The following is a 24,181-nucleotide window of genomic DNA, read 5'->3' on the forward strand; positions in this document are numbered from 1 at the left end:
GTGGTCTGTGGGTTTGGAACACATAGAATAAAAGATATAGACAGCTACCAATTTATAACATGAGTATACGACAAACTATAAATCTCTATTATTATATTTGTAAGGGAAAACATTTACAATGAATCATTTCCTTAGTCTTTGCAAAATAATGGTTTGTAGTCAAATTTAATTCTTTACAACCTCCATAAAAGCAGACATTTCAAAGTGTTGAATGAATTGAAATATCTATTTGAATTTGAGATTTGAGCATGTTTGAAGTTTTTGGAACAATAGTGTTTTGAACCAAGAACTAGCCTAGCATACAGTAGGAAGTTAATTTTTGAATGAATCAATGCAAGAAACCTAGGGAATATCTGCTTGGTATCTATCATATTGTATAAATAATTTAGCCAAACTGCAAATAATCATTTTTACAGACTCTAAACTACAGCCCTTCAGAGTATATAAAAATACCCAATACAAATGAAAACATCTATTACTAATGAAAAAAAAAAAGTTCCATTACTAATGGGATTCCCCAGAGAGGCTACACTGTTTTTTTTACATTTGTGTGTGTGTGCTTGAAAGGGACAGCGTCAACTTTCTTACGCAAAGCCTCACTTCTGTAGAGATATATGGATTATTTTTTCACTAAAATAATGCCTGGATGAGGTAGTTTGTTAATGTTTTGATTCCAAAGATGTTTCTTATTAGTTTGGATTGAATTTAAATTCAGATTAACATGAGAACTTATTCATAAAATATTTTAGTATGCCCTGTAGCTAATACTCAGTGAAATCTTTAGAAATATTATAGACTCAGAAAATTATCCAGAATTAAGAAAATAACAGCTGTTTAGTTTTTTAAAATTTTAGACACATATTCATAATTTAGAACAGAAAATGAGGTTTAATTTGTGAAAATGTAGATGTAACAATTTTGTAAGCACACATGGTCAGTATCTAAGGATGTGAAAGGCGAGAATGGCAGAGCAGCAAGATCTGAAAAAGAAGTACAAATGCATTCTATTATTTGTGAGAAATACCTAAAAGAATTCAACTTTGGAGAGTTGTTTATCAACAGACTGTGCTCAGCTTTTTCAGAAGTTAAAGAATTTTAAGTACTATAATCCATTAGATTTGCAGATGTCAGCATGTGCCATATTCTTCACATACTCCCAAAGTTGACTTTCTAAATAAAAAATCTCGTCTCTAGCCCAGATATCTTCACAGCCATTCCTGCCTATATCATCCTGTTTCTCTACCTCCTGTTCTTTCTGTCTGGAATTATTTCCTCTTCCTCTACTTAAAGAAAAAACTCAAATAAAATTGCTTCTGCGAAGTCTTTTCCTGTTCCTTTAGGAAGCATTAGTTACTGCCTCTGCTTTGTTCTCATAACACGGATTATAGCATACGTAATATGGAACTGTAATTATCTGTGTGTATTCTGATATCCCTAGTAAACTGTGAGCTTTTTTGAATCTTTAGGATCTAGAATGTTCTAGCACATTCTCCAGTACATAGTTGGTCCTTCATAAACATTTCCTTATTTCATTAGAAGGCATTTTCTATGAAAAGATCCTGAAGTATATTAAGAGTCATTGAGAGCGTAGAATGCCTATTTTAAAACAGGAAGATTCTCTTTTTTTCCTATACCAGAAAATTCTCACTTTAGCTTTAAGAATTAACATTTCACAATGGATGTTAATGTGTATGTCTGTGTGTGTGTGTGTAGATGCATATACACACACATATATATGAGGTGACATTTGTAAAAACTTGAAACTATTTATGCACATAAGCATCCTAGCAATAGTTCCAACATCATTAAAATGTGCAGCAAATGCATGACTAGAAGTATATTTTCATTTAATTTACTGAGCACATAAGGGATGTGACCATAATGTAAGGCATATGGGCCATAAACCACTGTGGCTCAGTCAGAAATGCTTTGTTTTGTTCTCAATTCCCATGGTACCATTTATACCACTCTAAGGTGCTTGTTACGCCCTATCCTATAAATATAGACGGGTATTGAGTTCATAATAGATTGCTAGTCACTTATTTTTACATCCCTGCTTAGTACCTTCCATGAAATATGTAATCAATGAATTCTCGTTAGCTCATTAACCATGCTTATCTATACCTCTATGTCAGTTAAGTATTTTGTATTTTTATAGATCTAGGTTTATGGGTCGTTAATATTCAAACTTCAGGAAGAAGTCAAAGGAGCTATCTGAATGGCTTGTCCAAGGATGCCCTTGATAAAGTTTGTGTAAGCCTCACAGTGATGGTGAATTTTAGATGTCAATTTGGTTAGGTTATGGTGTCCAGCTTGGTCAAGCACACACTGGCCTGATTGTTACTATGAGAGTATTTCGTAGATGGATTAGCATCTATAGTCAGTTGATTGCATCTAAGGCTGATTGCATCTACAATCAACAAAGAGACTGCTCTCAGCAATGAGGGGGGTCTCCTCATCCAATCAGTTGGAGGTCTAAAAGCAGAACTGAGGATTTCAGAATTCATAAAAAAATAATTTCTGCTGCTTCTTCAGCCAGCCATTCTCTTGGGGTATTCAACTTTGTCATCCAAATTTGCAGCTTACAGCCTGCCCCAATGACTTGCCAATTGCCACAGTCTCATGAGCCAATTCCTATTATAAATCAATTCCCCATATATATAAATAAATATAAAATTATATATAAATATAAATAAATATATATATATAGCCTTTTGGTTTTGTTACTTTGGAGAACCCTGACTAATACAGTGTTGGTTTTTTATGACCTCTCTAAATCATTGTGTCTTTGGATTATAATGGGATTTATAGTAACCAATTCCTTTATTCTGACCTCAAATTGGAGTTTCAGCTCTCACAAATGCATTTGCCCCTAATCTTTTCTATTTACCTGAAGTGGTAGCACAAAATAAGGTCCTATTTTGCCCTTGGATTTATATAAAATACGTTTCTAGAGCAAACAATATTACTACTTCCAGTCAATTCAGATCAATGGACTTTATGGGAACTGAAGATGAAACTGCTAGAAAGATGCATTTTAGATGACCTAATAACAGTGTGGTATCCCCCAGATAAGGGCAAGAGAAGAAGGAACTTTAAATCTGAGACTAACCCTCACTCTACAAAAAGCAAGAGTCATAATATCCTACTATTCACAGGCACTGCCTGCATTTATAAGAAGGTATTTGATGCTTTGTCGCCTCCCTTATCAACACAACATTTATTCAGCAACTTTCTCAAATATGTGCCTTTCAAGGCTATGTTTTTACATAAACTAAACAGAGGCTAAAACTATCTTCCTGCTAATATTTCATAGCACAATCCAGGTCACACTCAAGGGTGGAAAACAAATTCATTATCTAGGAGGTCTAGGAATCAGTCAGGTTGTCCTACTTATTCTCAAAGGACAAGATCTAGGATTAAGAAAAACTCAACTGCTTGAGCACTGACCCAGGTGAATTAACTTCTCCAAATGAACCCAAATTCCAGATATGTGGTCACTGGCAAAGTGTGCGTGAACTCTCTCTCTTTTGTTGCTGATGTGGACCCTAACTATTTAATTTGTTGGTAACAATCTGCCTGGTTTTAATTATGTCACTCAGTTCCCCACAGCTGTTTTGTTCTTCATCCTTGAGTCCCTGACTTGATCACTTGTCTACTGCTTTGTTTCTCCAAGTCTGGGATGAAGGACAAGGCAGCCCTTTTCTGTTTTGTTAGCACCCCTGAAAAGTGAGTCTTGAATGTGAACCCCCAGCTCCAAAGTCGGGACTTCTTGGCTGGCAGTCTCCCTCCTCCTGCCCGCACTACTCTGTTTGCCCCAGCTGCCTGCCAGGGTGCCTGTCTTTCCTGCTGTATCTTCCTGGTGGTAGCTACCGTGCCAGTGTGGACAATCACCTTGCCATCTCCCGTTTCCACACTGACTGTAAGACTCCAGCTAAGCACCTCCTGAACCTCTTCTTTCCCTCTCTTTCAGCTTTAACTTCCTCTAACCTCTAACACCTAGTTGGGCATAGCTATTCTCCTATTTCATCCAACCATCCATCCACTCACTTAAAAATAATTATGTTCTTGAATCCTGAAGAAGATTGTATAAAAATGTAGCTTATGAGGGGTGACAATGTGATTGGGAAAGCCATATGGACCACACTCCCCTTGTCCAGTGTATGGATGGATGAGTAGAAAAAGGGGGGCAAAAAAAACAAAAGGCACCCAGTGTTCTTTTTTACTTTAATTGTTCTTTTTCACTCTAATTTTTATTCTTATTATTTTTGTGTGTGTGGTAATGAAAATGTTCAAAAACTAATTTTGGTGATGAATGCACAACTATATAATGGTACTGTGAACAACTGAATGTACACTTTGTATGACTGCATGGTATGTGAATATATCTCAATAATATTGAATTAAAAAAATAATTGTGTTCTGATCTGACACAGTGGATGTAGTTTGTTTTATTCCTTCACTGATCAGGAATCTGAACTCACTCTGTTGACAGTGGATTCTCAAGAAAATTAAGGCATTAATTAGCTAAGACAGCTCTGACTAGCATTCTTTGGCAGTAGAATGAGATTACCTGCTTGTTGGCTTTCAACACTGCCCTCAACGTGGCGATCTGCTCCCTTTTGGTGCTCAGCAGGGACTTGAGCTTGAGGAACTCTTCCATTAAGGCTTCCTTGTCTTTATCAATCATGGGGGCCAGCTCCCGGGCTGCTGCTCTTTGACGAGACAGCTGCAAGGACCGGTCCACAGCTTTCTGCAGATGCTTAATTTGGTCCCGGATTATGGCATTGAGGTTGTAGATATTCATTGGCTCCTTGCGGATATCACTTGTATCCAGTACTGGAGATGACGGTGGGGCAGTAATGACAGGAGAGATTGTGGGGGTCTTGGTTGGACTTGGTTCTTTGCTGGCCTCTGTGTTTTCTTTTGGAACTGGTTCAGGTGAGGTCCTTGTTTCTACTGGGGATGACACACCCCGCCGGGCTAACCGTGGAGACAAAAGTCCCCTGGGATCATCGGGCCCTTTCAGGCTGCCACTGCGGGTGACTCTGCTTTGCCTATAGTAGTCCAGCATGACCCTGTTGGGAGTTTCATTATTACACAGACATACATGGTGATAAAGCTGAGCTAGCTCCTCACTAAATGTCACTAGTTCATCCTGGGCCGTATTGAGGGTATTATGGTTTTCGTTGGCAATACTGGTCATCTTTTCCAACTCCTTCTCCATGTGGACCATCTTCTCGCCACTCTCCTTGGTGGTCTTTTCAAGACTTGTCACCTGCTCATCATACATTTGGATCTTACTCTCATACTTGGCCTTCTCTTCAGTATAGTTTTCTACAGATTTATTATATTTTTCCTTTAAGGCCTTAATTTCAGCTTTCAAATCAATCACCTCAGTTACCGCCACCCTGTACTTGCACTCAAGGATCTCTAAGCCATTAATATCCACCTCATAGTCATGGGCCTCCTCCCCCGAGTCCCGGCCCTTCTCCCCGTCCAGGTCGGCCTTGAGCTCTTTGCCGCTCTGCAGGCCCCTCATGGCGTTGACGTGCTCAGTGAGCCGGTGCACCCGTTCGTGCTGCTCTGTCAGCGCCCCCTTGGTGTGCTCCAGCTGCGTCTGTGACTCCTGGAGATTGGCCAGAAGAATGGCCTTTTCCCGCTCCACCTGCAAAGCAAAAAAAAGTCTATGAATGACTTCAGCACAATGCCGGCGATTAATTTAACCCATTCACAGTCACACATGGACCAATGTTCCCATTCCTTCCAACAAAGCTGGAGTGTATTTTCTTATTTCAGCAGTTATGGTAAGTCAATCTAAAAGTACATAATGCTAAAAATCTTAGGCTGCACAGATTACCTATCTATACTGTCATACATACACGGACTTACAAAACTTGGATGTTATTTGAACAGCCTTATTTTTATCTTTTAGCATCATGTGGAAAACATAACATGACTTCAAGAGCTAAGCAAAGTATTTGGCATTGTCTTTATTTTGGGCCCTTAGAGAATATCTGCTCCTTGGTTCACGTGGGACACATGGCTATCTCAAGGTGTTAAGGATTCAACCTTTCCTGCCCAAAGCTCAACACCAAACTAGTTTTTGTTTGTATTTTTTTAAACTTGGAACTATTTCTATGAAAGCTTTTTAACACAATTTTATTCACATACCATATAGTAGTCCTTCCAAAGTGCACAATCAGTGGCTCTCAGTATAATCACAGAGTGGTGCTTACATAGTCACAATCAATTTTAGAACATTTTCATAGCTCCAAAAAGAAAAACCCCATGCCCCGTATATCCCCCTATTAATGATGTTTATCTTCGGTGTGGTGCCTTTGTTACAACTGACGGAAAAAACATTAAGAGATTACTGTTAAGTATAGTCTAAACTTTGCATTAGTGAATTTTTCCCCACATACCACCCTATTATCAACACCTTGCAGTTGTGACACACATTTTTTTCTAATCCATGGAAGAACATTCTCATATTTACACTATCAACCACCTTCATCATCCGCAACAGGGCTCACTGTTATACAATCCCTTGTTTCACCCTCTAGCTTTCCTTCTAGTGATATACACGACCCTAATCTTCCCCTTTCAACCACTATCACACACATGATTCAGCACTGTTCTTTACATACACAGTAATGTGCTACCATAACCTCTATTAATTTTCAAACATTTAGAATCACTCTTATTATAAAAAATTCTGCACAAATTAAGCGTAAATTCCCCATCACTATCCTCATTCTATCTTCTGGATATTAACTCCATGAGTCTTCTCATTATATTTGGTTTATATTAGTGAGATCATACCATATCTGTCCTTTTCTTTCTGGCTTATTTCACTCAACACAATGTAATCCAGGTTCATCCATGTTGTCCCATGCATCAGGACTTCATTCCTTCTTACAGCTGAATAATATTCCATTGTATGTTCATACTACATTTGTTTATCCATTCATCAGTTGATGAACATGGGTTGCTTTCATCTTCTGGCAACTGTGAATAATGCTGCTATGAAGATCGGTGTGCACATGTCTGTTCACATCCCTGCTTTTAGTTTTTCTGGGTATATCTTGAGTAGCAGGATTGCCAGATTATATGCCAGTTCTATACTTAGCTTCCTGGGGAATTGCCCAACTGTCTTTCACAGCAGCTGCACCATCTTACACTCCCACCAACAGTGAACAAGTATTCTATTTCTCCACATCCTTTTCAACACTTGTAGCTTTTTGTTTGTTAAACAGTGGCCATTCTAGTAGGGTGAAATGATATCTCGTGGTTTTGATTTGCATTTCCCTAATAGCTAGTGAAGTTAAGCAACTTCTTGTGTGCCTTTTAGCCATTTGTATTTCCTCTTTGGAAAAAAAGCCTATTCATGTCTTTTGCCCATTTTTAAATTGGGTTGTCTGTCTTTTTTACTGTTGAGTTGTAGGATTTCTTTATATATTCTGGATATCAAACCCTTATCAGATATGTGATTTCCAAAAATTTTCTTCCATTGAGTCAGCTGTCTTTTCCCCTTTTTGATAAAGTCCTTTGATGTGAAAAGTTTTTTAATTTTGAGGAGGTGACATTTATCTATTTTTTCTTTCATTGCTTGTGCTTTGGGTGTAAGGTCAAAGAAACCTATCATATCTTGAAGATGCTTCTGTATATTTTCTTCTGGGAGCTTTATGGTAATGGCTGTTATATTTAGGTCTTTGATTCATTTTGAGTTAATTTTTGTATAGGGTATGAGATAGGGGGTCCTCTTTCATTTTATTGGATATGCATATCCGGTTCTCCCAGCACCATTTGTTGAAGAGACTGTTCTGTCCCAGTTGAGTGGACTTGGGAGCCGCATCAAAAATCAAGTGACTGTAGATTTGAGGGTCTATTTCTGAACTCTCAATTTGATTCCATTGATCAATATGTCTCTCTATGCCAATACCATGTTGTTTTTAGCACTATAGCTTTGTAATATGCTTTAAAGTCAGGAAGTATGAGTCCTCCAACTTTACTCTTCTTTTCCAAGATGTTTTTGGCTATTCAATGCCCCCCTCACCCTTCCAAATAAATTTGATAATTGGCTTTTCCACTTCTGCAAAGTAGGCTGCTGGAATTTTGATTGGGATTGCATTGAATCTGTAGATCAATTAAAGGAGAATTGACATCTTAATGACATTTAGCTTTCTAACCCATGTACAAAGAATGCCCTCCCATTTATTTAGATCTTCTTTGATTTCTTTTAGCAATGTTTTGTAGTTTTCTGAATATAGGTCCTTTATATTCTTGCTAAAGTTTATTCCTAGATATTTGATTCTCGTAGTTGCTATTGGAAGTGGAAATTTTTTCTTGATTTCCTTCTTGGATAGCTGCATAGAAACACTACTGCTTTTTGCAGGTTGATCTTGTATCCCGCCACTTTGCTGAACTCATTTATTAGCTCTACTAGCTTTGTTGTAGATTATCTGGTATCTTCTAAATAAAAGATCATGTCATCTGCAAATAGTGAAAGGTTTACTTCTTTTTCAATTTGGATGCCTTTTCTTTCTTTTTCTTGCTTAATTGCTCTATGTGCCAGTTTGAATGTATTATGTCCCCCAAAACTCCATTATCTTTGATGTAATCTTGTGTGGGCAGATGTATCAGTGTTGATTAGATTGTAATTCTTTGGTTGTTTCCATGGAGATGCGCCCCACCCAACTATGGGTGATGACTCTGACTGGATAATTTCCATGGAGGTGTTATCCCACCCATTCAGGGTGGGTCTAAATTAAATCAGTGGAGCCATATAAATGAGCTGACAAACAGAAGGAGCTCAGTGCAGCTGAGAGTGACATTGTGAAGAGGAGCTACAGCCAAGAGGGACACTTTGAAGAATGCACAGAAACTGAAGGAGTAGCTGCAGATGAGAGACAGTTTGAAGACAGCTGTTGAAAGCAGACTCTTGCTCCTGAGAAGCTAAGAGAGGACAAACACCCAAGAGCAACTAGGAGTGAAATTTTTGAGGAACTGCAGCCTAGAGACGAATGTCCTAGGAGAAAGCCACTTTGAAACCAGAGCTTTTGGAGCAGACACCAGCCATGTGCCTTTCCAGCCAACACAGGTTTTCTGGACACCATTGGCCATCCTCCAGTGAAGGTACCTGATTGTTGATGCATTACCTTGGACACTTTATGGCCTTAAGACCGTAACGGCGTAACCAAATAAAACCCCTTTTATAAAAGCCAATCCATTTCTGGTGTTTTGCATTCCAGCAGCATTAGCAAACTAGAACACTAACTTGAACTTCTAGCACAATGTTGAATAAAAGTGGTGACAGTGGGCATCCTTGTCTTGTTCCTGATCTTAGAGAGAAAGTTTTCAGTCTCTCACTGTTGAGTACAGTGTTAGCTGTGGGATTTTTCATACATGCCCTTTATCATGTCGAGGAAGTTTCCTTCTATTCTTATGTTTTGAACTGTTGATTATATCAAGAACACATGCTGAAATTAGTCAAATGCCTTTGCTGGATTGTTCGAGATGATCATATGGTGTTTTCCTTTTGATTTATCAGTATGGTGTATTACATTAATTCTTTTTCTCACGTTGAACTACCCTTGCATACCTGGAGTAAAACCCACTTGTTCATGGTATATAATTGGTATATAATTATTTTGAGTTACTGTTGGATTCTATTTGCAAGTATTTTGTTGAGGATTTTTGCATCAATATTCATAAGAGATACTGGTCTATAATTTTCTTTTCTTGTAGTATCTTTATCAGGCTTTGGTATTAGGGTAATGTTGACTTCACAGAATGAGTTAGGTAGTGTTCCCTCTTCTTCATTTTTTTGGGAAGAGTTTGAGCAGGATTGGTATTAATTCTTTTTGCAATAATTTGTAGAATTCACTGTGAAGCCATCTGGTCCTGGGCTTTTCTTTGTTGGAAGGTTCTTGATGATGATTCAATCTCTTTACTTGTGACTGGTTTGTTGAGGTCTTCTATTTCTTCTCAAGTCAGTGCAGTTTGTTTGTGGGTTTCCAGGAAATTGTCTATTTCATCTAAGTCGTCTATTTGTTGGTATACAAGTTGTTCATAGTATCCTCTTTTGATCTGTTTTATTTCTGTGGGGTTATGTCCTCCCTCTCATTTCTGATTTTATTTATTTGCATCTTCTTTCTTTTTGTCTCTTCTAGTCTAGCTAAGGGTTTACCAATTTTGTTGCTCTCAAAGAACCAACTTTGGTTTTATTGATTCTCTCTATTTTTTTTTCCCCCTCATTTTCATTTATTTCTGCTCTAATATTTGCTATTTCTGTCCTTCTGCTTGCTTTGGGATTAGTATGCTGCTCTTTCTCCAGTTGTTCAGTTAGGTCACTGGTTTTAGCTCTTTCTTCCTTTTTAATGTAGGCATTTAGGGTTATAAATTTCCCTCTAAGCACTGCCTTCATTGCTTCTCATAAGTTTTTTTTAATGCAATTTTATTGAGATATATTCACATCCCATACAATCATCCAAAGTGTACAATTAATTGTTCACAGTATCATCGTATAGTTATGCATTCATCATCACAATTTTTGAACATTTTCATTACTTCAAATAAAAAATTAAAATAAGAATAAAAAGAAAAGAAAAAAAGAACACTCAAGACATCCCATTCCCCCTATTATTCATTTACTTTTTGTCCCCATTTTTCTACTCATCTGTCCATACACTGGATAAAGGCAGTGTGAGCCACAAGGTTTTCACAATCACACGGTCACACCATATAAGCTACATGGTTATACAATCGTCTTCAAGAATCAGGGATACCAGATTGCAGTTCAGTTTCAGGTATTTCCTTCTAGCTATTCTAATACACTAAAACTAACAAGGGATATCTATATAATGCATAAGGATAACCTTCATATAATGGATAAGAATAATCTTTGCATCCCATAAGTTTTGATAGGTTGTGTTTTCATTTTCCTTTGCCTCAATATATTTACTGATTCCTCTTGTAATTTCTTCTTTGACCCACTGATTGTTTAAGAGTGTGCTGTTTAACCTACATATATTGTATATTTTCCTGTTCTCCATTTGTTATTGATTTCCAGCTTAATTCCATTATGATCAGAGAAAGTGCTTTGTGTAATTTCAGCCTTTTAACATTTATCAAGACCTGTTTTGTGACCCAGCATGTGGTCTATCCTGGGGAATGATCCATGAGTACTTGAGAAGAATATATATCCTGCTGTTTGGGGGTACAATGTTCTATATATGTCTGTTAGGTCTAGTTCATTTATTGATCCTCTAATTAGGTGCTCTATTCTATCGATAGAGCTGTGTGCTGAAGTCTCCAACTATTATTGAAGAGACACTTACTACTCCCTTCAGTTTTGCCAGTGTTTGCCTCATGTATTTTGGGGCACCATGGTTAGGTACACAGATATTTATGATTGCTATTTGTTCTTGGTGAAAGACCCCTTTCAATATATAATATCCTTCGTCTCTTATAACACTTTTGCGTTTAAAGTCTATTTTGTCTGATATTAGTATAACTACACCCAATTTTTTTTTTTTTTTTGGTCTAAAATGAGTCTTGTAAAAAGTATACAGATGGATCATATTTTTTTTAATCAATTCTGCAAATCTATGTCTTTTGATTGGGGAATTCAATCCATTAAAATACAATGTTATTGTTGTAAAGAAAGTACTTACTTCAACCAGTTTATCCTTTGGCTTTTATTTGTTGGCTCTTATTTTTTTTCTTTTTATTGTTTTAGTTAACTTTAGTGATAATCTCCATTTCTACACTCTCCTCCAAGCCTTTCTCTCCTGTCTTTTCTTTTCTAGTGGCAAAACTCCCTTATTATTTCTTATAGGGTAAGTCTCTTACTAACACTCTTCTGTTTATCTGTGAAGATTTTAAACTCTCCTTCATTTTGAAGGTCAGTTTTGCCACACAAAGAATTCTTGGCTGGCAATTTCTGTCTTTCAGTATCTTAAGCATATCATGTCACTGCCTTCTTGCCTCAATGGTTTCTGATGAGAAATCAGAACTTTAGTTTTACTTGGCTTACCCTGTATGTGGTGAATTGCTTTTCTCTTGCTGCTTTCAGAATTCTCTCTTTCTCTTTGGCATTTGACAGTCTGCTTAGTATTTGTCTTGGAGAAGATCTATTCATATACATTCTCTCTGGAGTATGTTGTGCTTCTTGGATATGCATATTTATGTCTTTTATAAGAGTTGTGAATTTTTGGACCATATTTCCTCAAATATACTTTCTTCCACCTTTCCCTTCTCTTCTCCTTCTTGGACATCCATGATACATGTGTTTGTGTGCTTTGTGTTGTCAGTTATATCCCTGAGACCCTGCTCAATTTTTTCCACTCTTTTCTCTCTCTGTTCTTTCATCTGTTTGAATTCAGATGCTCTGTTACCTAGCTAGCTGATTCTTTCTTCTGCCTCTTCAAATCTGCTGTTATCTGCCTCTAGTGTATTTTAAACTTCATCTATTGGGCCTTTCATTCTCATAGGCTCTGTTATTTTTCTTTGTATAGTTTCAAATTTTTCTTTATGCTCACCCAGTGTCTTCTTGATATATGTTTACTCTTCAGCCATCTCCTTGAATTGATTTAGTAGGTTAGTTTGAATATCTTTATTAGTTGTTTCAAATTCTGTATCTCCTCTGACTTAATTTTTTCCTTTAACTGGAGTATATCTTCCTTAATGTGGCTTGTGAATTTTTGCTGATATCTGGGCATCAAGATTGATGGTTTTATTCTGAAGGTTGATTTCTCTCTCTTGTCTAGGATTTTCTTTTTGATTAGGTTTGTGTTAAGGCTCTTGATAGCTGGTTTGTCAGTATTTCCCAGCCCAAACAGGGCCAGATACCCATGCAGACAAGATCCAAAGGGCCCTGGAGAAGGTCAGGAAGACTCCAAAAAGCCTTTTTTTCCCCCTTTCGACATCACAAGGCTGCACTTCCTAGCTCAGCCAACTGATAGCGCAGTGCGGCAACCTATTTCCCTTAGCCCTAGGAAAGCAGCTATAGTCCTTTGCCAGTTTTACCTCTAATGCTGTTGCAACAATGGCACCTGGTCTCATCTGATACAGATGGGCTGGAACAGGGGATCTAGCATTCTAAATTCACTGGCGAACATCTGGCTCATTACTGGGCCATGCTCCGCATAGTACTTGGGGCAGAGAACTCCTGTGACCATCCCAGTCCACAGCAGCTCCCCAGGCAAGGATCAGACCGCTCACTGCTGCTTCCCTCTGGGTGGCAGGTGGGCACCAGGAGCCATGGATAGAATTACTCAGTCTCTGCAGTTTCTCACTGTCTTCATCCTGTACTTCCCTAGATGTATACTGAACTTCCCTGGTCTCTGGAGCACCAGAGCAGTTGATTTGGGCAGTGTTCTAGTTTGCTAATGCTGCAGAATGCAAAACACCAGAGATGGATAGGCTTTTATAAAACAGGGGTTTATTTCGCTACACAGTTACAGTCTTAAGGCCACAAAGCGTCCAAGGTAATACACATCAGCAATCGGGTACCTTCACCGGAGGATGGCCAATGGCCTCCGGAAAACCTCTGCTAGCTAGGAAGGCAGCCGGCGTCCGCTCCAAAGCTCTGGCCTCAAAACGGCTTTCTCCCAGGACGTTCCTCTCCAGCAAGCTTGCTCCTCCTCAAAACGCCACTCACAGCTGCACTCTCTGAGTTCCCTCTCTCTGAGTCAGCTCATTTATATGACTCCACTGATCAAGGTCCACCCGGAATGGGCGGGGCCACGCCTCCATGGGAACATCTCATCAAAATCATTACCCACAGCTGGGTGGGGTACACTCCAAGCAAATCCAACCAGCACCAAAACTTCTGCCCCACACAAGACCACAAAAATAATGGCATTTGGGAGACACAATACACTCAAACAGGCACAGACAGTTTTTGCCTATCTACTTGGTGCTTTCCAGAGAGGATTAGGTCCTGCAGCTTCCTCCCTATTCCTCTGTTCTCCCGGAAGTCTCCAAACTAGTTTTAAAACCTATGCTTAACTTCCTAAATAATGCCAAGTACCTTAACCATCCCGTTGACAATAAACGTTTAATCCTCCAGTAGACATGGACTCAATTTGCTAGGTTTTTTTTTTTTTTTGCTTTTATAAAGAGGATTTATTCAGTTACAAATTTATAGTTCTAAGGTCATAAAAGTGTTCAGACTAAGGTATCAACAAGAGGATACCTTCACTGGAGAATGAATTTGCTAGTCTTTAAAAGTCATAGAATATAGCTTCAGGATTAAAAGAACAATTTTCAAATCATTTCAATTCTTTCATTCCAAACTAGAAATTTAAAAATTATCAATTAATTTGAATAATGAAAGTTTTATTATTGTACAGGTGGTAAATATTATTGTGTGATGGCAAATATTCAAGACTGTACATAAAATAGTGTTTCATTTAACATAGGTTATACAAGAAATTGTAACCTAAGAACTTTTAAAAGCATTTTCTCTTCTTCTATATGGATAATCAATATTATGAATGACAAGTTTTTACATGTTTATAATGTAAATACATTTTTCCATAAACAAATTGTTTATATTTTTAAAGTATTACATAAAAAGTATGCTGCACATATCCTTCTGCACTTGCTTTTCCTTTTCCCTTTTTTTACCTTCTTTTTTCTTTAAAACAAACATCATAGGACCTGCTTTAAGGACAATGGAAGGTACCAATTCAAACTTTCAGACTTTCCTGGATTATACATTAAATCCCTCCAAACTCTTCTAAATTCCTAGGCAGCATGTAAAATTATGTTTAATTAATATTTATTTTAAACATCATGATACTCAGAATATATATATATATATATATAATACAAATTTCTTGAAATGTTTATTTATATACATATATATATATGAATATTCATAGAAAAGTAGACTAGTATTTTTTGGTCCTTTGTATTATTTTATGTCCTTCATATAATTATTATACATAGACAGTCCTTGCTTTGTAAGGTTCTGATATGAATGAATTTCCAGTATCATGGTTTTGTTCAGACACCATCCCCCAAAACCATGGTTCAAATTTCAATTAGCAGGTATATTAACTGTGAGTAATGACACAAAACTTGCTGCTAGCTTTTTGGTCTAAAAAGTTACTATATAATCATACTGTTTTTCAAAGCCTGTCAGTAATTGGTCACAGTGTATCTGTTATTCAATAGTGTTGCTTTCCTATCTTCCAGTGACAAATACTTGTGAAAATTTACAAGAACTGATAACTAAAAGAGGGAATTGGCAAACAAAGATAAAAATACAGTAGAGAAACAAATTTTTTTGGAGTCTCCTCTGAAATTTTAATTTGCTCCCTTGACTGAGCCATATCTTCCTGTTTCTTAATATGGCTTGTAATTTTTTTGCTGATATCTAGGTATCTGATTTTCTTGATGAGTTAACTTTGAAAGTCTGTTTCTCCTTGTCTAGGGTTTTATTGTTGACTGGTTTTGTGTTAAGGCTCTTCTTTGATGCCAGTCCAACTTATTCTAGGCCTTTAGAATAGCCCGAGTTTAACAGATTTTTCCCAGCTCTTCTTCATCTGATTCTTGAGCTGGATATGCAGTGCAATTTTTTCATTTCCAGGAGAAACTTCCTTTCCTCTGTTCCTTCTCTGGGAATCTTGATCTGTTATGTTTGTTTTTGTGCTGTTTCTATCCAGCTCCTATGACTTAAATTCTCTACCTCACTCAGTGCCCTATTTTCCTTACACTTTTCAATTCTGGGACCCATCCTATATTACAGAAGTTCAGTTTCACTGCCCCCTTCTTTTTTTCTGTGAGGCTTTTCTGCCTCCAGTTTCTTCCCTGTTAGGCATCCCACCCAGGAGAGCCAGATAAGGGGTCAATTCAGAAGAGTGGGTCACTTTAGAAAAGTCCATCTTGTTTTTAGGGGTGTAGCCAACTGAAACTGGATGGAGTAAATGCACAACAGTCCTTGACAGCAGTTCTATCATGTCTCCACCATCACCCCCTCCTGGGCGAGCCTTTTTAAAGCAACACCCCTCAGTGGCTTGTGCTCTTCCCTGGGTCTCTGTGGACTTCAGTCCCTGGCTTGGACATCACGGAGCTCTAACTCAGTGCTGTGAGTCACTCTATAGTCTCTATCCACGGTGGGAGGGAACCCAGCAGTGCTGACATTGTGTGACTCCCAAGCTGTGTGGGACCAAGTGATGGGAGGGGAATGAGAAACAACTGGTGGTCCCAGATGTAATTTTCCTACCTGATATATTTTTTCTTTGATTCAGCATTTGTTGAGTTCTTCTCCAGTCTCTACCATTCTCCAGAGTTCTAAGCTAGTGGGATTTGCCTTTTGTTCACTAAATCTCTAGAGAGGCTCTTTCAGGGAATGTCTACCTCACTATGTTCATGACAACACTCTTTGGGTTGTCTGTCATTTTGTTGTTGAGTTGCAGGAGTTCTTTTTTTTTTTTTTTTTTTTTATTCTGGATATTAAATCATTATCACATACATGATTTTCAAATATTTCCTATTCTGTAGGTTGTCTTTTCACTTTCTTGATATGTCCTTTGATGCACAAATGTTTCAATTTTTATGAAATTCTATTTATTTTTTTCTTTTGTTGTTCATGCTTTTGGTGCCATCAATTCCAGGGTCCTGAAGATTTTATCCTATGTCCCATAATGGTTTTATGTCTTATGTTTAGGTCCTTGACACATTTTGAGTTAACTTTTGTATATGATGTGAGGTAGTAGTTCCCTTTTCTTTTAATCCATGGAACAATCATGGTCCTGAAAAACTGGGTTGGTTCCGAAAGAGTGACCCGCCCAAAGTTACACATCCAGGGCCCTCAAAATTGGACACTATTTTTCAACTACCATTTCAAGCAATAGTCTGAGATTCTAAATATTACCCTAAATCTTGGATATTAGGAAGAACCCACAACAGTATTTGTACCCCACCCCCAAACTTAAAAGAACACTTTCATTCTCCAAGGATAGTAAAAATTAGAGGAATTCACAGTAGAAATGACCGGTAATATTTTCTAAATAAAATGGTTTAATAATATCAAGGACTTAAAAAGTAATTTATGTTTCAAATTCATTGATTTCAATTTTATTATGTACTTTGGCTGCAGAAGTCAAAATATTCCAAATAATAGTACTATAGGTAAAGAACTGGAGCTGTGGCATCCAAGAACTCAGAAGTCAAATCTCAGCACCAACACTTACTTAGCTTGTGACTCTGGACAAACTTTAGTTTCTTTGGCAATAAAATGAAAATGATAAATAGGGACATTTTGAAATTAAATGAGATATTTAATCGTCATGTCCTTGGATAAAATAAAAATAGGATGAAAATGTAAAGAATTTCTCTTAGCCTTGTTTTACAGGCAATAGTATTATGATGAATAAAGTAAAGCTTTGGGAACAATTTTCAGTCTGCACTTTGTCAAATCAGATTTAACAAATATAGTTTCTAAGCCTAAAAGAATAAGTCTAGCAGTTTCTTTATGTTAGCATATCCAGCAAACATCAAATAGTACAATACCTCTTTTATGTATGTATGCTCTACAAACTATTCAATACACACATTCAAGAAATGTCTAGTAAAATCATTTGAACAGAAAATGGTGTCCAAATTACACACATACAGTTTATATGTGTATTTTCCTTGTATAATGTAGGTTTATTTGTTTGATCTGTCAAAATATCAAAGGGAAGGAGAGAGAGATTCATAAATTATATAGGGATACTATTGTAAAACCTCAGTATTATATTTTTACTCAGCTATTGAGGCCTAGAGTTCTTAAATGGTATTCAGATTTCATAGAGCAGGTGCTTAAACGATTTAAGATTCATTGTGCTTTGAATTAATAAATGAAAAGCATTTTATGTGAATTACTGTATTTTTAAAGTGTTACTACTTAAATGTCCATTTGCAAAGAACTTACCCAAAAGATACTTGCTTAGTTAAATATAATATTCTTATTGCCTGAAAATAGTTGCCTTATTTCTCTTCCTATAATGTTCATCTTCTAGCTGGATTGGGGGATTTTATTGTTCACAGTTGGGTTGGTTGGTTTGCCAGAAAACCTGAATGCAGAATTTGTAAACGATCTAGTTCAATGCCAGGTTCAGGGTAAGTATACAATATTGGTTAAGAAGTATTGTTGTTATTATGTACCATAGCCATATTTGAAATTTGATTGAGCTTTCACATTTTATATAAAATAATTTACATATACTGAGTATTAGCATGTCTTTTGTGAAGGAACAAAACAAAAGATCATCAGAATTTCTTTTCTTTGAAAATAACTTAGAGTTGTTACATAAGCTATCCTACAACATCTTTATTCTGATCATCTGACCCTCAATTTGATGCTTGAATGATTGGTGTGATTCCTGAAACTGTAAGCATAGTTTCAGTATGTATAAATAAAACTCAGGAATAAATACTTTATTCTTTTCTGCTTGAAGTGAAGCAATCTGCCAATGCATGCCTGTGCCCTGACAGTTGGAAAAGAAGGGCATATGCTTTGGAAAGTGAGGTGAAAAAAAATCTCTCTCTCTTTCACATGCACATAAACACACACACATGTACACACACCCACACACACATCAGTTAGCAGAACAAAACTAAAAAAAAAGTAAAATGAAAAATGAAAAAAGGCAGTCACAAAAGACCACATATTGTATGATTCCATTTATATGAAATGTCCAGAATAGGCATGTTTATAGAAATAGAAAGTAGATTAGTGGTTGTCTAGTGCTGGAGGGCCGGGAAGAAATAGGGAGTGATTGCTAAACAGGTATGGGGTTTCTTTTAGGCATGATGAAAATGGACTAAAATTGTGGTAATGGTTGTACAACTTTGTGATATACTAAAACCCAAATGTAACTTTAAATTGGTGGATTTAAATTGTCAATAAAGCTGCTTTAAAAATGACATATACTTTCCCCTGATTATTGTGTTTACAGAGGCTTTCCCATGATTATTGATTGACAGTAGAAACAGCAAGACTTGTGAGATAGTAATAGTTTACCTGCAAAGCCAATAAATGTGATCTTTAACAATAAAGTAATAGTTTAACCACTTAAGTTGTCAATTTTGTACTAGGTAATTGTATTTGTAACCCTAAGTTTTAAAAACCAGGAAATTCTTCATCTTGTTTTAATTCGTTTCAACCCATAATATTTTGTGAGTCTTTGTTAAACAGAGATAATATTTGACTTGTCTGACTCTATACAGCAACTCTACTTAACTAGATTTTTAGTTTGAGCAAATGAGATAACATTTTTGTGTCTTGGTTTTCTTATCTGTAAAATGGAGAAAATAATAAATATTTACCCTATATAGTTGTTATAAGCACCAATTAACCAAATATAAATATTTGTATTCTTATGGGACATATAGCAAATTGATCACTTACCCTCATTATAGGAAAAGTTAAAATTGCCTTTGATAGAGTGGATCCAAACACAATATGAATTTTTATTTCATCCACATCCATGAGGATACATAAAAGCCATTAATTTCAGTTTTACAGAAACATTACTGTTTTCTCACACTACTTGTGAAATTATAATCTAGTCTGATACTGGGGAAAAATAATCCAGCATTTTCTCCGGCTTAGTTTCACTCTATACAGGTGTGCAGTTAAACAGATGATATTTAACAAAGACAGAAATTCTAGCAAAGCACTGAGAGCTCCTTTAAATAGATTAAGTAATTTTGCTTTTCCAGACAGGATCTACTTATTTTCAGTCTAATAAATACAATTAAGGAACTTGACTGTCACTGGAAAATGTCAATTATCTATTTGAAATAACTAAGCCATGAGGGCACAAAAAGCCCAAATACTCAGAAATTTCTCTTAGTGAATAAAGGATGACACTAATTGCACTGTTTACTATCAAGGTCTATTGTCGAGTTTAAAGACACTCTTAGATGAATAAAATACACTTCATTACTGTATTTTTTGTGCAAATGCTTCTGTTACGTGAAACTTAAAACACTGTCTAAATTTAAAAATATTCCTGTGATTTATTCTATAACCAAGGAAGACATATAGTTCAATAAAATATTCTCTACAATTTGCTCTAGGGAAAAAAAAGCACCACTAATTTATATACAGGTTTATCATCACTTGCCTTTTGCCACACTTTCTATTGTTTCTGTATTGACTGTTTATATAAAGTAGAAGTGTGACCTTCTTGGCCCATCAGAAACTGATGGCCCTTTCCAGTACTAATTATAACTGACAATGTTTTATAATTTATACATAGTTTCATATTCACCATCCCATTCGGTCTTCACAACACTATAAAAAAGGCAGGCAATGTATGGCTGTGTGTGTTGTACACTGCACAACTCCAAGAAACATTATTTAAATTGTAATAGTTGTAGATTTTTATAGTTATTATTACAATTTCCCAGCCAAAAGCAGTTTGATATCTTCAGGAAGGGGACTTTTATTTGTAATTTCATCAAGGCATCAGAGACTAGCGGTAGGGCTAATTTACTATTTTTCCCTTTATGAATGAGCCTCACAGAAGTGAAGGAACTCACCCAAGATTCCCAATACCCAAGACAGAAACACAGATTTCTTTTTCCTGAATCAGGTTAGGCAAATACTCCTAGATGGGAAAACATAAATCATGTACATAGATGGACCCTGGTAAGTTAAGAAAACCTCAATAGGCTACACGGCCTAGGAATGCTGTTTTTTAAGTTTCTTAATCATAGGGAAGAAAAAGCTCAAAAGCTGCATATCCCTGGAACAAGGAATCATGCCCCTGTCTGGGCTCTTCTACATCTTCACCAACTATCAACATTAACTAAGTGTGGGGGGTGAATATGAAGGCATAGAGCTTTCTCTGAGAATACAGCAGTGTTTTGGAGCTTGGCCAAAAGAAATCCAAAGAGACAAGGGGACTAAGAAAAGATAAACCATCACATCTAAAAGAGCTGATGCTATAAATTGAAGTATATAAAATTGAGAATTGCCCAACAGTAGAGCAATTGCTATATCTATCTATGACAGCCACAATTTCAAAATCCAAAAATCTGTAAACAAAAGTCTTATGATATAATCACTTTGTGGCAATATTCAGAGAGTCCTAAACTCATTTGGCAGCAAAACTGCACTTGACTGGATGAGAGGCCTTTTATATTTCTCTTTGTGTGAATACTCACAATATATGGTATATGTTGCATATTAGCTTTCTACATTCTGAAAAGTTAATTTCAAAACACATCTGGTCCCATGCATTTCAGATGGTCATACTTACAGGGCATTTAATTGGCTTCCCCTCAGAAGATGCTATATGCTTCAAGGTGCATAAATAATATTGCTCATTAGAATTGTCATATTATTTTCAAGCCCATTTACATCAAAGTCAATTGCAATTGACTAGGCAATGTACCCTGCAATGTTTTTATAATTTGTTTATTTATATCAATTAAATCCAAAGGGAAGCATGCCTAAGGAAAAACTGTCTGAATTTAAAGAAATAATGCATGAGATGATATATTCTGCTCTACTTGCACTCAATAGTTTGAATGCAATATATTCTTAGAAGAAGTTGTGTTATGTCCAGCTGCTCCAGAAGTAGGACTCACCCAGAAAGAAGAAATAGGGGGAGGCTCGGCTTGGACTGCCTCAAACTGCCCCACAATTGAATCTGTTGAGATTCTGAATAAAGAGACACTAAACCCTAGGGTGATCAGTCCTTAAGCATTTATTGGGGGAACTTCCATAGAGAGAGCTGCAGCTACCTGGCAAAGGACAGAAAGACAACAAGAAGTTCACTGGAGTTTGTCCGCAAGTATCACAATCACTCTTTACATTATACAGAGGTGGGGGACAAAAGTGGCTGAATGCCAGAAGCTTGCATGCAAGTCTTGGGAAAACATCCGGGTATCTGCTCTTTTCCCAAAACAAGATATGCTTGGGGCATATATGCTTGGTTACAGCAGCCAAAGCTCAACGTGCTTCCAGGGAGCCATGGGGAGGGATGCCTGCGGAGGGGGTGGCAGGGGTGAGGTCAATCCTCAGTCAGGTAGGAGATGCTGTATGTATTGTACAAGTGGATAAGCTTCTTATAAAATGTTGATTATGAGAAGATAATGGTTACTTTACCTAAAAACAATTAGGAATTAGTGTTGGGTGAGGCTGAAGCCGCAAGCCTTTCCTGTGATGGAAACCAAATTTGAAGCAACCTTTTGTATACCAGGTGCTACCCAATCTCCTCTACATCTTTACAGTCAACGTTAATTAGGTGCTGATATTAGATTTCAAGGTCCACAGCTTTTGGATTATATCGAGACGTTTATCCAGCAAAGCTTTTCTCATGCTAACTTCTTGTGAAATGAGCATCACTTTTCAGATGTTCTTATACTGTAAAACTTAAACTGTTATCTTTCGGTATTCCTACCAGTGCCCACATTAGGTCCTTCTGAAATCACTGTCCTTCAGCTAAATAGTCCAAAAATAGAGATGATAATAGTAGCAATATAATAATAATAGCTAAATAAATTGAGTGCTTAAAAAACTAAAGGCACCAGGGAGTTAAAATAATGATGATAGCTCACAATTATTGAGCATTTACTATGTGTCAAGCCCTATTCTAAAAACTTTACATATATCATATCATAAACTTTCACCACACTCTAACAAGGAAGGTGTTGTTTATCCCACTTTACAGAGTCAAGTGCTGCCCCCCTAAGAATCATTTCTGCAACTGGTTGTTAACTCTTTAAGCATTTGAGACATGTGAAGCAAAATTTTTGGTCATCATGTTGACTGAGGAGATATGACTAGCGCTTAATGGGTTGGGACCAGAGATGTTAAACCTCCTACAACTCACTGGATAGTCTAAGATAACTAGGAAATGTCCCACCCCAGATACAAATGATGCTCCAATGAGTATTATTATTTTGTTGAGAACTTACTGTTTCTTTATCATTCTCTTTTAGACTTCTGTATTACCCAGTTGAGATTACATTTAGGATTTAATCTTAGCTTTCAAGCAATCGGTGACCTGGTTGAAAACTGAGTTGTTTTACACTAAAAGCCCCTCTTCCAATATCTTCTACATTGTCACAAAACCAAAAAGAAGAAACAAAAAGCCTCAACCCACTAACATTTTATCTCAAAGTCACAAATATGATACTAAAGAAAAAAATTCTTTCTATTTAATGCTGTTTAATTGTGGGACACAAATTCTTACCATTATAGCTGTTATGTAAAATTTTTTCAGAGAGCAATATGTTCTCCTCATTGTATTAGTGTAAAATGAGCAAACAGACATAGAAAAATGTTTCCTACAGAGAACTGGACTTTGCAGTCAGGTAAGAGTTTATGTGAAATTCATTTTACTCTAGTGGTCATGTCCTATTACCTTAGTTTTCACAATGTATAATTTGAACTAAGTCACTTCTAGAGGCCAAAAGCCCTGGGCAGATAAAGTGCAGGATACATTAATTCTTGATATAGTACTAAAAAGAAACCTATTAACAAATTAACTTCATTGTCTCCCCAATCTCATTTATTTCAGCTAATTACATTTTTCAGTCATCATTTCTGTGAAGTCAGAAAAATATAAGCCCTGTTTGCTATAAAAAGAAGTGACTGCCAGAGTCTCTAATTATCAGAGCCTCTAATTATAAATGAAGACCCTTGGAGAGAAAAGAGCCTGAAGATTAAGCCCCAAACTTAAATCACCTAACAAGCTTGTTAGACCAGAGATTCCTGATTCAGCAGGTCTGGGGTGGAGCTCGGGAATCTGAAGTACTAATAAGCCCCCAGGTGATGGTGAAGGGGAGGCTGCAGTTCTTCAGATAACATTTTCATTACCACTGGGTTAAGGGTTAAGCTGGAAAGCCATTTATTTCACAATGAGGTGAAGATGAAAGCAGGGGCTCTTCACAAGACATTGGATTTAAAGAAGCTAGAAATTTAAGGCCTAGCTCACACTGGAGTAAGAATCCCTTGGTTTCAGATTTATGAGTTCTATATTTTCAATCATTAATTATGTCCTGGTTAATCTGTATATAGGAAGTCCCTATGACTTTTAAAGCTTAGAGTATTCTTTTGAAACGTGACCATAAATCTTGAAGCGATACATATAGTTGCTTATGATGGAAAACCGCATTTTCTGTCATTCCACTTGCACGTACAGCTTTTGCATCCTTTTGT

The 24,181-nt window shown here is 36.7% G+C and overlaps 1 protein-coding gene across 5 annotated transcripts in view; it reads right to left on the reverse strand.

The window, feature by feature from the left end:
- BICD1 (BICD cargo adaptor 1) overlaps positions 1 to 24,181 on the reverse strand; it is a 311,166-nt gene that overhangs the window by 41,018 nt on the left and 245,967 nt on the right. For all 5 annotated transcript variants that reach the window (XM_037846188.1, XM_037846190.1, XM_037846189.1 and 2 more), the window contains exon 5: positions 4,574 to 5,668. In XM_037846188.1, the coding sequence (XP_037702116.1) occupies positions 4,574 to 5,668 (1,095 nt within the window). The remainder of the gene's footprint in view (positions 1 to 4,573; positions 5,669 to 24,181) is intronic.

Source organism: Choloepus didactylus, chromosome 8, assembly GCF_015220235.1.
Source record: "Choloepus didactylus isolate mChoDid1 chromosome 8, mChoDid1.pri, whole genome shotgun sequence".
Lineage (NCBI taxonomy): Eukaryota > Metazoa > Chordata > Mammalia > Pilosa > Megalonychidae > Choloepus > Choloepus didactylus.